The 15,401-nt window shown below is 39.7% G+C and overlaps 2 protein-coding genes across 8 annotated transcripts in view; one reads left to right on the top strand and one right to left on the bottom strand.

Annotated features, from left to right (window-relative positions):
• The window catches only part of LOC103146392 (H-2 class I histocompatibility antigen, Q9 alpha chain-like), a 285,415-nt gene that overhangs the window by 68,146 nt on the left and 201,868 nt on the right, over positions 1–15,401 (bottom strand). The window lies entirely within an intron of this gene.
• Positions 12,196–15,401, top strand: part of col11a2 (collagen, type XI, alpha 2) — a 42,305-nt gene continuing 39,099 nt past the window's right edge. For 3 of the 7 annotated variants that reach the window (XM_016677526.1, XM_016677527.1, XM_007564306.2), the window contains exon 1: positions 12,196–12,697. In XM_016677526.1, coding sequence (XP_016533012.1) covers positions 12,580–12,697 — 118 coding nt within the window. In that variant the 5' untranslated portion in view covers positions 12,196–12,579. The remainder of the gene's footprint in view (positions 12,698–15,401) is intronic. The other 4 variants (XM_016677530.1, XM_016677529.1, XM_016677528.1 and 1 more) reach the window with 2 other exon arrangements.

Here is a 15,401-nt window from a genome sequence, read left to right as displayed (position 1 = left end):
GCTGCTCAGTCCAGCAGGACCCCAGGGCCTCAGCTGACCACTGCAATCCCACCGATTAACCCCTAGAGGGAGCACTGACCTTTTATCCTGATTAACTTCCACCATCGGTGGTCTGCTAACTCTGCTCCACCTCCACTTATCTCCTCCCTTGTTTCTCCTTAGCCGCACCTGTTTGACTCAACCTCACCTATAAGGAAGCAGCTCAGCTGAGATTGGAGTCTTTCCAGAGAAATTTCATCCAACAGTGGTGCCTCTATCCCCTCTGCCACTCATTAAATCACACAAATATGAAGTTTGATCTCTTTTCCCCCATCTCTGACAATTTAATCAACATAACCTAAACCTACTGCACATCTTATTTTTGAAAGTTGATTTATAGTTTCTTGTTGTAATAAATCCCTTTGAACCTTAGTGGTATTTTTGTATTCTACACAATTAGACTTAATTTGGGATTTTTCTTGGCAGTTGCAGTATATGGGCTATAAATAATAAACTAATCAGTAATTTCCTTTTCTCTAATAGAAAATCATTAGAGCTATTTGTGAGTGTTTTTATCCATGTTGCAGATTTCAGGGCTGACCTGCCTGTGTGAAAGAGGTTCCTGTAGTACCGGCTGCTGCCAGTAGAGGGGGTTGGCACAATGGCCTCTGTTGAGAACCACAAGACATTTTCAGCCAAGTCAGCAGCAGCAGATTTAGAAAAAGCGCTATCAGCTCGTAACCTTGTAAGTTACACGTCTGCAGTACGAAGGTAGCTGCTGAGTTTCTTTAGTTTCTGAACATAAATATTAAACATAATTTCCACCTAATAAATGTGTCCAAATTAAGTATGATGCTATATTTTCAGCTTCTAAAGTCGAAACTTATTTATAGTTGACTGCTTCCTGAATTAAACTGCTGGTGCTCCCTCTGGTTGTTTCCAGCTGTATCTACTCATCCTGTCTTTGTTTCTCTCTTCCTTCGCTTCAATTATCTTGCTATTCTCTCCATCCACCTCTTTCTAATCACTCTCCCTGCCTCTTCTGCCAGTTCCTCTCTCGGTATCTTCCTCTCCTGTTTCTCCCTCTCCTCCCTCCCATCCGCTGTGGTATGTGAGGCTTCGCTCTATAGAAAGACACCTTTATGCCCGGGGTCAAATTCCTCTTAATTTCAGCTACAGAAATGTCACTTTTCACCAGGTGAATGTTATTGCTGTACTCTGGATAAATGAGCCGTGTTTGAAGTCACTTGGCACCAGCGATTTGCTGGATCCTGTGTGGTAGAGGAACCCCACATGCACTGCCATTAAAACACACACCTGCAGAAAACAGAGCTTATTTGATGCAGTGCATTCTTGAGAGGAGGCAACATGTCAGCTGGGTTTGCTGCTCGTTGTTATTTTGTGTTCAGTCTAGTGGACCAACGCAGTAAAATAACAGTTTAATGGCTGTTTGAACTCAGAAGTTGATGTTTCCGCACATTTGCTGATCTGTTGCAGTTTTATATGCGACTTATTATTTGCAGATTTGGTTAGAATTAACCAAATTAGGCATATTTTTGAATCTTATCAAATCTGGCTTCTCCTAAAAGGCCTAAAATTTTCACTTTTAGGGATCATAGTAACATATCCATACTTCTTAAAGCTTGAACAAATTTCCGAGCGTCTTGGATCTTGAAGATTCAGATGATGAAGGGAGGAAAAATCTTCAAGAACGACCAGTGACAGCATTTAGCCAAACCAAATTACTGGTCAGCCTCCGTCCCCATGTTCCTTCTACTGTAATCATATGCTCGGGTTTTTTGGGCATACACAGACTAAATCAGAGCCAAGGTACACTTAGATGACAGATCTAAATGTGGGTGAAGCACAACAAAATATAATTTTACATTTGAGGACAGATGATCTTTGTAATCAAGGAAACAGACAGACTGAGATACTTAAAGAGAGTCTTAAAAGCATCAAAAAAAGGCCTGAATTTGAAGGGAGGCCGTTCTGGTTGCAGCTATTGGTGCTTAGTCATTATAAGGATGTTAAAAGACGAAGAACGCTGCAAACTATTTTTTGTAGAAAATTTAAAAGTGTAATCATGCTTTAAAGTCAGTTTTTGTTTGTAGCTGCCTATGTCTACCCTTTCTAATGTGAGTTTTAGTATTACATTATATAGTTAAAGTCATAAATTTGCATGAAGCTCTAATTAGGGCTTTATTGATATATTTGAACCATTATTTTCCAGGATAATTGACTACAAAATTTAAAACACCAATGATCTTTTTGATGATCATTTAATGATCTTTTTCCATTGAAGAACAGAAATAAACTCGTAGACTCACCGTTAAGCATACAATGATCCTCCACCTCCCAAGTTGCACCTAAGCCAAACCTTTTGCATCCATCACCAACTTTCCAGCATGAATCTGGGTAAGTAAATTTGAGGTAAGTTGAAGAATTCATTCTTTTCTTCTTGTTGAGCTACTAATAAACAGAAGCAACTCACGCCATAAATAACCTTGTTAAAAATGTCTGCTAATGCTATTAAGTCTTACATTTTAAGACTTAATAGCATTGCAATAAATACTTTCTTGAAATAGAGCAGCTCAAGGATGGCTTCAGACATTTTCAGCACCTCTCAATGGCGTTTAGAAGAACCTGAACTTTGAGGAGAGTCTCATGTGAAAATGAAGTAAGGGATGTATAACTCTTAACTTATTCACATAAATTTACAACATTACAGAAAAGGGAAACGATAAACAATATTGTACAAACAAATGATTTCCCAAAAACAGGAATAGGCTGAAGCTGAGGCTTATTCTTGGCTTCTTTATTTGTATGATGTAAATTGATATTGGTAGTTGTTTTTTTGTTGTTTTTTGATTCATTAATGCTGTTTATTTCGGTGATTGTGGTCACATTTGAAATTACCTTGTGTTAAAACCTTTTCTGAGATGAGTAAATAGTCTAACATTTATCCACCAGGCCTTCTAACTTCCCCTTAATGGAGAAAAACTGGGTCGTGTGTTTGGGACCATTAATGAGCTTTTGCCTGTTTACCAGGATTCCACAGAGGGAAATTTAGAAAGGAAGATGGTGATGAAAAGATGAAGACAAAAAAAGGAAGGGGGAGGGTAGTATTTGCATTCTGCAATGCCGCGTATTAATGATGCCGCCTTGGCTTGTGCATGCTTTGTTGGTGCAGCAGCAGCCCGGATGAACTGAACTGAAGGCAGAGATGAAAAGCTCTTTTTACTTCAAAGGTCTGAAAGACTGGAAATAGCTAAAAACCTAAACAGTTGGATTGTTTTTATTGCTGGTTTTCCCTGACCTCATTAAGTGGCTGCAGAGCCTGAGAACAAATAATTTTTCTGTGTCCCTTTTTTTCCTTTGGAAATTATTAAAAACTAGTATTTCTTTCCTTTAACTTGTTTTGAGTCCTTCTCCACACATGGTCCTAATTCTGGTTCATATTTGTTACTCATTCTAGTTTTAAATAGGCTAGAACCTGTAACTAGACCAACACCATGCATTATGTGATTGTAAGGTCCAGAGGTCGCAGATCCAGAAGGAGAACCCAGATAGTAAAACTTCCCAGTGATATTTTCCACATCATTCTCAGTGATCCAAGACGTTCCTAACCCAGAAGGGCATAAAGTCCCACCATTGGGTTCTCGGTCTGCTTCTGGGTGTTTTTCCAATGTGTCTTTCTTTGGAAAACCTTCAAAATGAGGCAGGCAGGAGTAATCCAGATGAGAAGCTTGAACCACCTCTAAACAGATGCCCTCCATGGTTGCCTCCATAACCCCAGGAGGCCTGTAGGGTGACGGGTTAACTGGGGTAACATTTGCCCACAGAGGAGGTATTTGTTCATCAAGATTGCTGAATCTCTCTTAATCTGACCCCAGACCACCATGGACCTCACCCCTACCAGGTACCAGAGTTCACAGGGATTCTCCAGCCTCTCTACCATGCTGAGCTGCTGATGCTACAGAGCTGCAATCAAGAGAAATATTACATCAAAGTTATTACTACAGAGGTTCTGAAAAATATTCAGATGTGTAGTCAGAAGGGCCTTAATGTTTTCTGATCCTCTTTCTACTAAAGATGCAGAAAACATTTCCAGGCTGAAACAAACTTCTGGTTTTCTTAATGAGTTAAATTTTGATATAAGAATTTGACATAACAAACATTGATTATAGATCAAAATATGTTGCAGTTTGACTCCAACAGAAAAGGAAGACATTTTTAGATTATCCCAATTATGCATCTATGTTTATTTCCCTAATCTTTATCTGTTTTGTTTTGACTCAAAGCAAAGTGGAATTGGACATTTGCAGGTTTCAACCCATAGTTGATTGATTGGTGCATCATTTTCTTATATTATTATTGACTTTCTCATTGTTTGCTCTTGTAGTTCTCCTCCCTCTGTCTCATCTTCCTTAATTTCACAGATTTCTGTCCTCTCTACTGTACCCAGACAGAGGACCTGCTCTCTGCAGCTTCCTGTCTCACAAAAGGCTCTACTGTTTCCCCCCTCTGTGTTTCCTCTGCTGCCTCCCTGCCCCCTTCCTCAACACCCCAGTGGTACATTCCCTCCCTCTCCACCGGTGCATTCCTCACTGCCTTTGCCCTCGTCAGGAGTCCCTCTGTCAGCCGGCTCCGTGACTTTGGAGCCGCTCTTCTAGTGAACCTGACAAATAAGTTGACATGTTTTCTGACCATTTTAGACTTCACATCTCTAGATGTGACTCAACTGCTTAACGAAGGATTATATTCAGAACATTTAATCATTTATTATTTAAATAGATGTAAGGAGTTATTCCATGGCACATTTTCATGCCTGCACCTTTACTAATCCCCAACATTTGGTAAATGGTAACGTGGTTCCACCTGGAAGGTTTAATTAAAATTCTATGCAGAAATATAGTTGTGATTCTTTAGGTTACTCAGGCTGAAAAACATAAATCTCAGTTTTGCTCAAACAATGTTTGCAACACCTTCCAACACTTTCATATTTACAGTTTTTCTGCTGTGAACCAAGCATATTCCTAATCTAACACTTTTGATGTACCAGTTTGGGTCTCCGTTGGTCATGATTTCCTGTAATGCTCCAGGTGTGGGAACCAGGTGTGGACGTTCAGGTGGGTCACCTTCGTTTACTCTGCAGTGATGCTTTTTCATGCGTACAGGACGCGACTTGTGTTTCTGAAATATGCAAACCCTCCTCAAAAAAGATGTTATCACACTGAGAGGCCGAGTGTGTTGCTCAAAAGCTCCAGTTATGGTTCATAATCAGTGGTGCATTCACAGACGTGTAAATTAACAGTCAGTGAAAGCAGCGACCACCCAACGGTGTTTTTCATAGTTTCATTTTATCCTTTTCCCCCAAAAAACAGAGATTTATCCAGAAATTAACAAAACTGAGCATCTCAGAGACCTATTTCCAAGTTTTTGTGTTTTATGTTTATTTTTGTGTTGGTTTTGCCTTTAAGACTGGTTGTTTTTTCTCTTCTTTCAAATATGAATATATATCCAAAGATCTGAAAAGAACTGGTACAGTATGTGTGATTCTGTTTTTACATTTTTTTTCCATCGCTCAAATGTCACTATGACAGATTTTATTGAATAATTTTGACTAAATTTAATAGATTTTGATTTACAGCAGAAGTTTGTGACGATTAGTTGTAGACAATAACATAACCTCTTTATTGTTTCCCCAATATTTAATATTTATCTGTAATTATTTAGACATTTTCTAGTAAAAATATTTGCTGAATGTTTGCCTGGAGCTCAGAGCAGCAGCTGGCATCAGGAAGGCATCTCAGACTTCGCTGCCCTGCTTTGCTTCCTCCACGGTTTCTATGTAATCATCAGGTTCACTGATGTGTCACTTCAACACCAAACTGACTCACCTGACCTTCACCTCGACCCCACAGTGTCTGCTAACGAGTCTGGGTTACAGCCGGCCTTCGCTGCCCTTTGTTCCTTCATCGTTCAACCAACCAAATACTTGTGATGCTTCACATTCTTGGTGTGTCTCCTGTTTCATCCCTTACAATTATGAAACCACTAAAAAAAAAAGCTTGATTCTCATTCTGAGTCAAGTCGTTTATTAGATGTGCTTGTAGTTTAGTGAAATCTGTCTCACTTTTATTCCTGCACCGCTTGTGTTCAGATTAAAACTCCAGTAAATTCCCTTTAGACCTGTTCTTATGGTGATAATTTTATATAACTTTGTACAATGATTGTATGAAGGGTATGTGGACTTTGAATGTATGAATTTAGACTGGATTATCGACTAACCTGCTCAGGAACTACAGACAAAAACTAGTTTAAGCTAAATCTGATGTAAGCAACCTTTTATTAATGTTTTTTTTGCAAATTGTCCCTGTTAAATAAACTAAACTTATTGTGCAACATTTTCGTTTAATTTGAAAAAGGAACAAGTCCTGAACTTTGGTAGCACCATGGATTAAGATCTTAGTCTGATTAAATTAAGATTATGTCTCATTAGCATGTTCTGCTTTTCTAACACTGGATTTTCTTTTCAGATCAGTAAAACTTTTATTCACCTCCAACACAACCCTAATTACTAAAAATTAGCTTATACTATAACCAATGATTAACTTGCCAAACAAACCATGAAACATATTTTCACCTATATTAAGGGAAAAACGTCTTATTATAAGTGGAAAAAAAAATCTGCCAGCTGAACTTTTTTTAAATCAATATTAAGGAAGTATTGACTTAAATCAAGCTCCTATATCTTACTTAATATTTACTTCAAAGTTAGTTTTATATTATTTCAAGTGCACTAAGATATTTGCACTAGAGACTAAAAGAAATACTTGGTTAGATTTTTGCAGTGCACATGTTGAGTTGAGATGCTCTAGAAATCTCAACTAGATTGAGATTTTTATTCCTTTTATGTGACGTTTATGCTGAGGTCAGGAATACTGTGGAGTCACCAAGTCAACGGGATCCACCTTGTGTTTTAGTTAGTAGATCATCCATCCATCCATCCATCCATCCATCCATCCATCTATCCATCTATCTATCTATCTATCTATCTATCTATCTATCTATCCATCTATCCATCTATCCATCTATCCATCTATCCATCTATCTATCTATCTATCTTCTGCCCCACACCTCTGTTTTATTCTGGAATCTCGATGTGTAAATACCTTTTGGCCCCTCCCCCATCCTTCCAGCTCCCTTCAGCCCTTTGCTTCAGTCCCAGCTCTCCTTCTTCATCAATGGCCCTCATTCATTCCCTCTCACCCTCTGCATGCCTGCGTGGCCCCCCACCACCAACTCCCTGCCCCCCTCCTTCCACCCTGTCTCTCTATTCATTCCTGTGATTTTTCCTGCCTGTACCTTTCCACAGCCCTGGAAGTCCCCCCCCCCTCCCAGGCTGCAGTTTCCCCATGTGAGTCCTATCTCTCCTCCATCTTGCTTCTTTTTAGAGATTTGATTGTTCAGATGCAGATATCTGGGTGGTTCCAACATCTCTGACAAAATTGACATCAAGAAAAAAGAGGAATCTGACAGTTCCTTGTTTTCATCTTTTATGTCTAATGCTTCAGGTGAAACCCAGTTCTGCTGTATGTGCTGGAACAGTTCCCTCTCTGGCTCTGTGCAGCATTAAGTCCTTCTAACTGCCTTTTATTATCCCAGCCACTATTATAAGCCATCTGGGTAAATTACCTTCTAGAACTGGGTAATTGTGGTAAATTGAGCGAATCTTGGAGTTCACCTATTGCTATATTTAAGGTGAAGGAAGCTGCCTGAACTCCAGGAAAAGAACAGCATTTATGTAGAAAGCCAGAGATCAAATAAAAGATGTGTGAGGGACACAGATGGCATTCAGGGCGTCAAACATTAAAACTGCTGGTTTACTTAAACAAAATATACGTTGTCCTCATGCATATATATATATATATATATATATATATATAAAGCCAATTCTTTCTGCCTCACACATTTTCTTGTGCAGCTGACAGACTCACCCCACTCAGAAAAACACACCCACTTGCCCTACCTCCCTCTGCCAGTTGTCACCCCCTCTCCTCCCTCCTCCTGTCTATTTCGAGGTATGTGGTTAGCAGGGTGTGTGCGCAGCTCAGTTTTAAAATCACTGACCCTTTCTCTGCCTAGATTCCCGTTTTTATCCCCCTCAGCACACCTTCTGCATCTTTCCCACTCCGAGCGCTGTGTGTATTCATCACACGGGGACATGCACGCTCTTTGGCCTCTCTGTCTGCACCGACTGTATCAGTCCACTCCCTTTTCGCTCCGTTTCCTCCCAGGCGAGCCCCGACTCTGATCTATTTCAGTGTGTTGTGGCTAGCAGGGTGTGTGTGCGTTTGTGGCCCTGCCCTGTAAAATACAGACTTTTCAAGGAAGTCAGCTGTATAATATGGTTGCTTTATTGTAATTATAAGGTTCTTCTTTTGGAAATAGCACACAGAGAGAGAGCTGCCCACAAGCACTTGCTGGGTCCATCTCGCCGAGCTGATGCCATCTCTCTGCAGACACTCTCCTCTCGCTCTCGTCCATCCTTGAGGAGTTTCCTGCTCCCAGTGACCCAGATGTTGCCCCACCAGGGCGCTCTGCCAGCTGCACACTAATCACCCTTTGATATTACAGTGTGTGATGCATCGGGTCGGTCTGGATGACTGTGAGAATTCATTTTAATGGGAGGCTTCGTCTGGTGCAGGTTTTCTTCAAGGAAACTGTGGTCTCTGGGTTCTCCAAGCCTTTAAATATCATCCTGACTAATTAAAAGGTTTTATTAATTTGCACCCAGCTGACATTGAAACTTAATTTTACAGCTGAGGCCTGAATCTGCATCCCAGATTTTGGGGCAGATTTAACAAATGAGAGCACCTGTATTTTGAAACCAAACAGCTCCAGGTTTTTAAATATGCTACACTGTTTTCAGATGAAGTCATGCCAGTGGAGATAAACGTGTTTTCCTCGTTTTCTGGAGTTTATGATAGGTGCCCAGCAGTTTTATGCAGACGCTCTACTATTGCGAATGGCATCCTGCTTTGTGCAGGATATGGCTAATGGTGGGGACATGTTGGAGGAAATAGACTGAATCCGAACTGACAAAGCTTTTAAGTCTAATTGTTTTTATTCTGCTGACTGTGACAGCAATAAAACTCTAATACTGAAATATTAAATTGATGTAAATGAATTCATCAAATAATCTTATAAAAAGACCAATCAAAAGATGTTTTATTACCAGCCAGAGTCTGAAGCAACAACCTGTCGGCAACATTTGCCAGTAGCCGTGTGATTTTATAGACGATGACGTTCATTATTCACTACTTTTATACCCAAGTCTGTGATTTGACTGGATTACACTGGAATTAACTGGATTTTTTTGAGTTACTGGAGATGACCCGGACCAGTTTGCCTTGTAAAGGTTCTTGAAATTACAGCTTTTGTGAACTGACATCACAGAAAATTGTGTGTTCCTTGATTTTTAGAGCCAGATCTAAGACTTTCTACCATTAAGATAAGTAAAGCAACAATATACAAGTTGGAATATGGCACCACATGCACTTGGCTAATGGTAAATTTCCTTCTAACATAGTTTGTCGGAGTAAGAAATTTACTGGAAGAATAAAATCAGAAGAAATCTTTATTTCCTGCCACATTTTGCTTTCTGTTTCCCCCCAAAGTATTCCTACTCAATCAGCAGCACAATTTAATCAAATATGATATTTTTAGTGATATCACTTCAATCAATGGTGCATTTATTTACTGTCTGAAAAGCAGAGAGGAATTTAAAATCTCCACTAGTCGTTGATTCTTGACTTCCTGGTCAATAAACAAGGTTTCTGCATGTTCTCGGTTAAACTACAGCTAAACTAAAATACAGCTTTGATGGTGAATTTACTGCCAGAAACTGCACACACACGCTTAACATGCGAAATCCAGAACAAACATAAACCGCAGATGTCCCCTGGGGTGTCTCCTTTTGCAGCCTGTGGTGTCTTCTTTCAGAGCAAATTGAGGCTAGAACCAAACAGGCTGTCCTCAAAACGAAACACTCAGTCCAGTGTGTCCAGAAAACCAAAAAAATAAAGCTGACACATGGAGGGGGAGAGACTCTACCTCTTCTGATTTCATGTAAATACTGTTAAGTAGAAAATAGCATCTGAATAAAGATTCCCTGTTTGTGAAAGAAAAATAACTCTTACCTCTAGAACAATGCTAACAGGCGCTTTTGAGTATGTAATTTTTATTTGCACATATTTTTGTTGTTTAAGTCCACAAATATTTGGATAACAGCAGAAATAACCTCTGAGAACTTTAGCTTAGTCCACATTTCTGTTTATTTGCTCAAATTCAAGCCAGTTTGGCGCACCAACATCTAAAAATTGCAAAATTGTGACAAATTTTCTACTATTTCTTTCTATTTATTTCAGGTCTGCATTTTGTGCAAGGAGGAGGCACCGGATGATGAAAACTCCCTGTTAACAGGAAGAGATCTGCAGCAGAACCAGAATCATTAAATGCAGTGATCTATGACCAAATATTTAACAAACGACATCAAACACTTTCTACAAATCCAAGAATCATGAGTTCAGCTGCCCTGCCCTCATAAAAACAAAGCAACACTAATTTAGGTTTCTTATCATCTTGTTTTATATTATAATGTCACCAGAATAATGCTTCTGCAGAGAAGATTTTCTGATTTTGTTTACATGCCATTCTTACTCTCCCACTGTAAAGTCCAGTTATACTTTTTCTGTTTTGGTCTTTACAGTTTTTCTATTGTTGCTAAGCCCCCAGACTGAATTATAGTCAGGGAGTTATCTTGGAAAGTACCACAGATTGCAAACACACCCCTCAGAAAATAAAACACAAATGGGGAAAGAAATGAGAAGGTGGTGAGAAGGAGTGAGTGGTATAGAGCATCAAGGCATAATTATGGTTAATTACGGCTTTCTGGATGTGAAGTCTGCAGTCAAAGAAAGTGACTAACCATGGGCTTTGTGGAGGCAGAGCCGTTTAAAAGCCAGACATCAGGGCACATACTGGGACTTTGAACATACATGGTTCTTTAAAGTGTTTACAGCAGGTATGGATTTGAAATCCACTTTTAAAGGAATGCGTCTTTAGATTGAAGTTTACATCGCAATAGTCTGATTCTTATAACAATCAGTTACTTGACAGCTTGTTATTTCTGCTCATTTATCTTTCAATTTATTTCCATGTAATAGACGTTCTGCACACAGAGACCAGAGGGAATATTGTCGACATGAGAGCTCATCAGATCCAGTGCAAAAACTTTAGATTAATTTTCCTAAAGCACTCTAAGTAAGTAAGTCCTTTTACTACTAATAATTACTATTGTTTGTATTATTATTACGCATTTGTTTAAATGGTCTTATAATAATAATAATAATAATAATAATAATAATAACAAAAGAACATTAAAAAACAACTTAAAATAAAACTTAAATACAATATTTGAGGTGGAAAAAAGAAAGGTAACCCAGAATTATATATAAATCCTCAGTCAATGAAATGTCCTCTGTTACCATAAACATTTTTATTAAAATCTAAATAAACCATTTCACCAAGATAACATCGTTGTTTATGTCATAAAATTAATTTATAAAAATCTATAAAATATCAAGACAAGACTGTGGCTATGATTTTTAAGCATTCTCCTCATTTTTACATCCCTGAACCTGAGCTGTTATTTTATTACAGTTACAGCAGACGTCTCGTTGATGTGATGAAAGGGGCGTGGTTAATTGTGCGGACAGACTTCTGATTGGTTGGCTCAACACTCAGTCAAATCTGCTCCTCGTGTCGCTCCAGCTGGCAGCTGCAGCTTACCTTGTTGGTTTTAGCTGGGAATAAACGAAGGTAGAGAGAATTAAAATAAACTTCACAACACTTTTTCGGTAAATTGTGATTTTTAGCAGAATCACAGACGAAAACATTAAGTTCTTTCACTGTCAGCGGTAACTCATCAACCTCCGAAACCGCATAAGATATGCAGCATAATTGTGCTTGTCAGATGAATATTTGTACGTCTCAGTGATACTCTTTTATATCTACATGCGCCCTGCGCGCAATTACGCACGCCCTCTCTCACCTTCCTCTGCCTCTGTACCATTCTCTCTCTCCCATTCCATTTGCACACACACACATACACACACTTTCACTCTTCTTGTGAGGAAGTAAAGAAGGGGAGAGAGACAGAGAGAGAAAGGGGAGAGAGAGAGTCATTCCAGGTCTCTCTCTTCTACTCTCCACTTTGGGTACTCGTACCCAATCTGACTCAATGGGGTTTTAGCACCAAGGGGTTAAACGTTACAATTATATTTATTAACCCCAAACCCCGTTCTGTGTTTAGGTTTTTTTTTTTATGCATCAACTTAAACATTGGTATCTCATCCAGGAACGTCTCCAGGAGAAAGGTGAAGACGTCTCTCCAGAGGCGTGCCTTTTTGTCTGCTGCCTCACGGAAGGTTCAGTCGGTTCTCCGCTCCACGGCTGGCTTTCTGTGACAGGATAACATCCACCTTATCCTGCACTTCCATCTCAGTCAGGCCGCCAAACCTCCGCAACGCTATGGATATTCGAGACTGTCCCTTCCGGAAGAAGCGGAGACCGTGGCGCATCGGCTTCCCGTCCTTCGCCTTGGTGACTGTGGCGCTCATCCTGTGCCAGACCACCGTGGCTCGGGCAGGTAAGACAGAGACTCTTAATATTCTTGGTGCTGTATGTTGCGCTTTTTATCAAAACCCGAGCACACTCCTCAGTCACACATATCTACATTTTAATCCCTAAACTTCATTCTTGTCATATCTCACTGGATTAACTGCGTAATGAAAACCCGCTTCATCCATTATCGGCGCACCTGACATGCTGCTCTGCGGACCCCCTAAAGAATGTGGTAAACAATACCCCGTTACGGTGGGCCCCACAGTATCCAAACATGTAAACCTCTTTGGTATTTGTTGCGCAGAGTCCGACAGGTTTAAGTCGTGAAGTTTATGCTTTGTGCACCAACAGGTCAAATTCCCAAATCCTCCCAGGGAGATTCCTGCTCTGTTCCTGAGCTCATGATTGGACCAAACTCTCGTTTATTTGTTAAATTTAATAGTTTTATGAACGAATCTCGTAAAATTAGTCAGTTTTCAGGATAAATTTTATGTGAAATTTAAAATATTGAAAAAAAACAAGAAATATAAATGCTGTTTTCTGATTAATCTGCAAAGCTTTTTATACCAAAGATGCCAGCTTTAAGTCGTTGAACAGTTATTATACAAGTAAAGATTATTAATAAAGTTTAGGAAATGACTATTACCTGGAATATTTGATTGAAAATCAGATAATATAAAATTCATACATGTTAATAAAACTGTTTAATTATTCCTGACATGGTTTCTCACTCAGAGAGTCTGCAGCCTGCAGGTGTTGTCCCACTGAATCCTGCAGACACTTTGCTCAAATGTCTCCCAAGCAAGATTTTTAAATATTTTGAACTTTTTTATCTGGATTTATTTTACTATTTTAGCTTCTCATGGCGTTACATGATTATCTGAAAGCATTATTTTTTTACATGCAGAAATTTACACTGTTGCACGTCTTCCAGAAAGGAGCTTCGGGAAGAATAGTGCTAACATCTGTTTTTATTGCCTCTTTAGATGTTTGCTTCCTGAACTTCATGTTCTTACATTATTTTTGTAATGCAAGTAAATATGTTGATTCTGCATCATGGAAGCTGCCAACTGGACCCTGCCTAGTTGGTTGGATGTTGCCAGTTCAGCCTGTTCACCAGTCCGTCCATTACGGCCTGTGGTTGTTTAAGGAGGAGGGATTTCATTCCTACATGCTCAGATGGTTTATCAGTAAATATCTGATCAGTATCGAAACTATGTATTTTTTATACAAACTAGCTGGATCCATTAGAAGTTTCCAGTTTAGGATTTTACATTGTGTGCTAATTTTTGTGCAGATTTCAGATCCCCTCCTGTCTCTTCTCTCCCATAGATTACAGATTAATTGGCCCTGGAATGATCTGTATGCAGAGCAGTTCCCTGATGCACCGCTAGTCGTCTTTGGGTTCTTTTTTAGACAGAGAACCCATTTATTCACCTGAGTCTAAAATGAGCAACTCTAAGTGCTCATTTTAATCCAAGACATGGATTAAAATGATCATTTGGCTGAATCTATTTTATACAAAAAGTAGATTTCTAAACATCAAAGTCGGGTTTGTTCTCATCTCTTGCTATTCTTTGAAAGCTCCGATTCAGTGGTTAAATAGGTTTTCTTATTGTTCAGGTAGTTTGGAGAATCAGATGCTGTAGCTTGGACAGTTTTTTTTAAACCTGCTTTCTTTGGCCGGGTTTTCAGTCAGAGATCACCAGATTGGCCCTTCTGGTCTCCCATGTGTATTTTGGAGGCAGAAGCCTGAGACATTTTTACTTTTTATGAATAGCTTGCTATGCTGCGGAGCACCTCAGTGGCAGGGGTTTGGGACTGAAAGCTTATAGTGTCTGCAGGTCTATGTGTGCTTTGTACAGTTCTGTTTGTGCATATGTAAGCTATGGATGTTTTCTCGCAGCTCAGGGTGTGGAAATGTATGCTTCATGAGTGAATGTGCCTCTGTGTGCCTCCGAGTCAGGCTGGCTGCGTTTTTCAGCTTAAAGGCTCCTTATAGAAGGGAAGGAATAAAGGAGTATTTAAGGTATTTAAACCTTCCTGCTACCTGTAAGAGCGTTTTTGATCCTGGACAAAAGCTCACGTGTTGTGTGAGCTCATTGTGGCGCAGCAGCAGATGTGGGTGTAAATTATGATAGCGCCCCACCCAGGCAGTGAAAGCCCTTTATAGAGAAAAAAGTGGTCAGAATCTCACATGTTTATTCATTCTTCTCTGGGAGAAAGAAGGAAAAGAGGAGGGATGGACAAGTTACAACCATCCAGAGAGCAGCGGAACCAGACAGCTATGAAAGCCGGGTTTTGTTCTAAAGAGGAGAAATTCAGAGGGCAATATTTGCTTGACATGGATGTTCCTCAGCCTCATTTCAAAGCAGAAGGCTCCTCAAAGGGCAGCCTGTCTCAGTCTGACTAAACATAACAACACAGCCCTCCTCTCCTTCGTATTCTCTGAGCTGCTGCTGATGAATGGAGCTACTATATCTGGAAGCAGAGCTGGGCTTTGACAGCTCATTCCTGTGACTGTGTGGAAGTGTGTGGTATTCAAAGCTTCTCCTGGTGACATGTGACCAAACCTGACATTTTTAACCTTGTCCCTTTCATTTTCCACTGCTTTATCATCGTTTTCCCAAGGATTCCTGCTCCTTTCATGATTCACATCGGTCCATCCTTCAATTTCCTCAACCATGACCTGCCTGTTAGCTGACTTGTTCCAATTTGCAGGCCCTAAT

This window comes from Poecilia formosa, unplaced genomic scaffold, assembly GCF_000485575.1.
Source record: "Poecilia formosa unplaced genomic scaffold, Poecilia_formosa-5.1.2 Scaffold158, whole genome shotgun sequence".
Classification (NCBI taxonomy): Eukaryota; Metazoa; Chordata; class Actinopteri; order Cyprinodontiformes; family Poeciliidae; genus Poecilia; species Poecilia formosa.
This window is presented reverse-complemented; position numbering and strand designations above follow the sequence as displayed.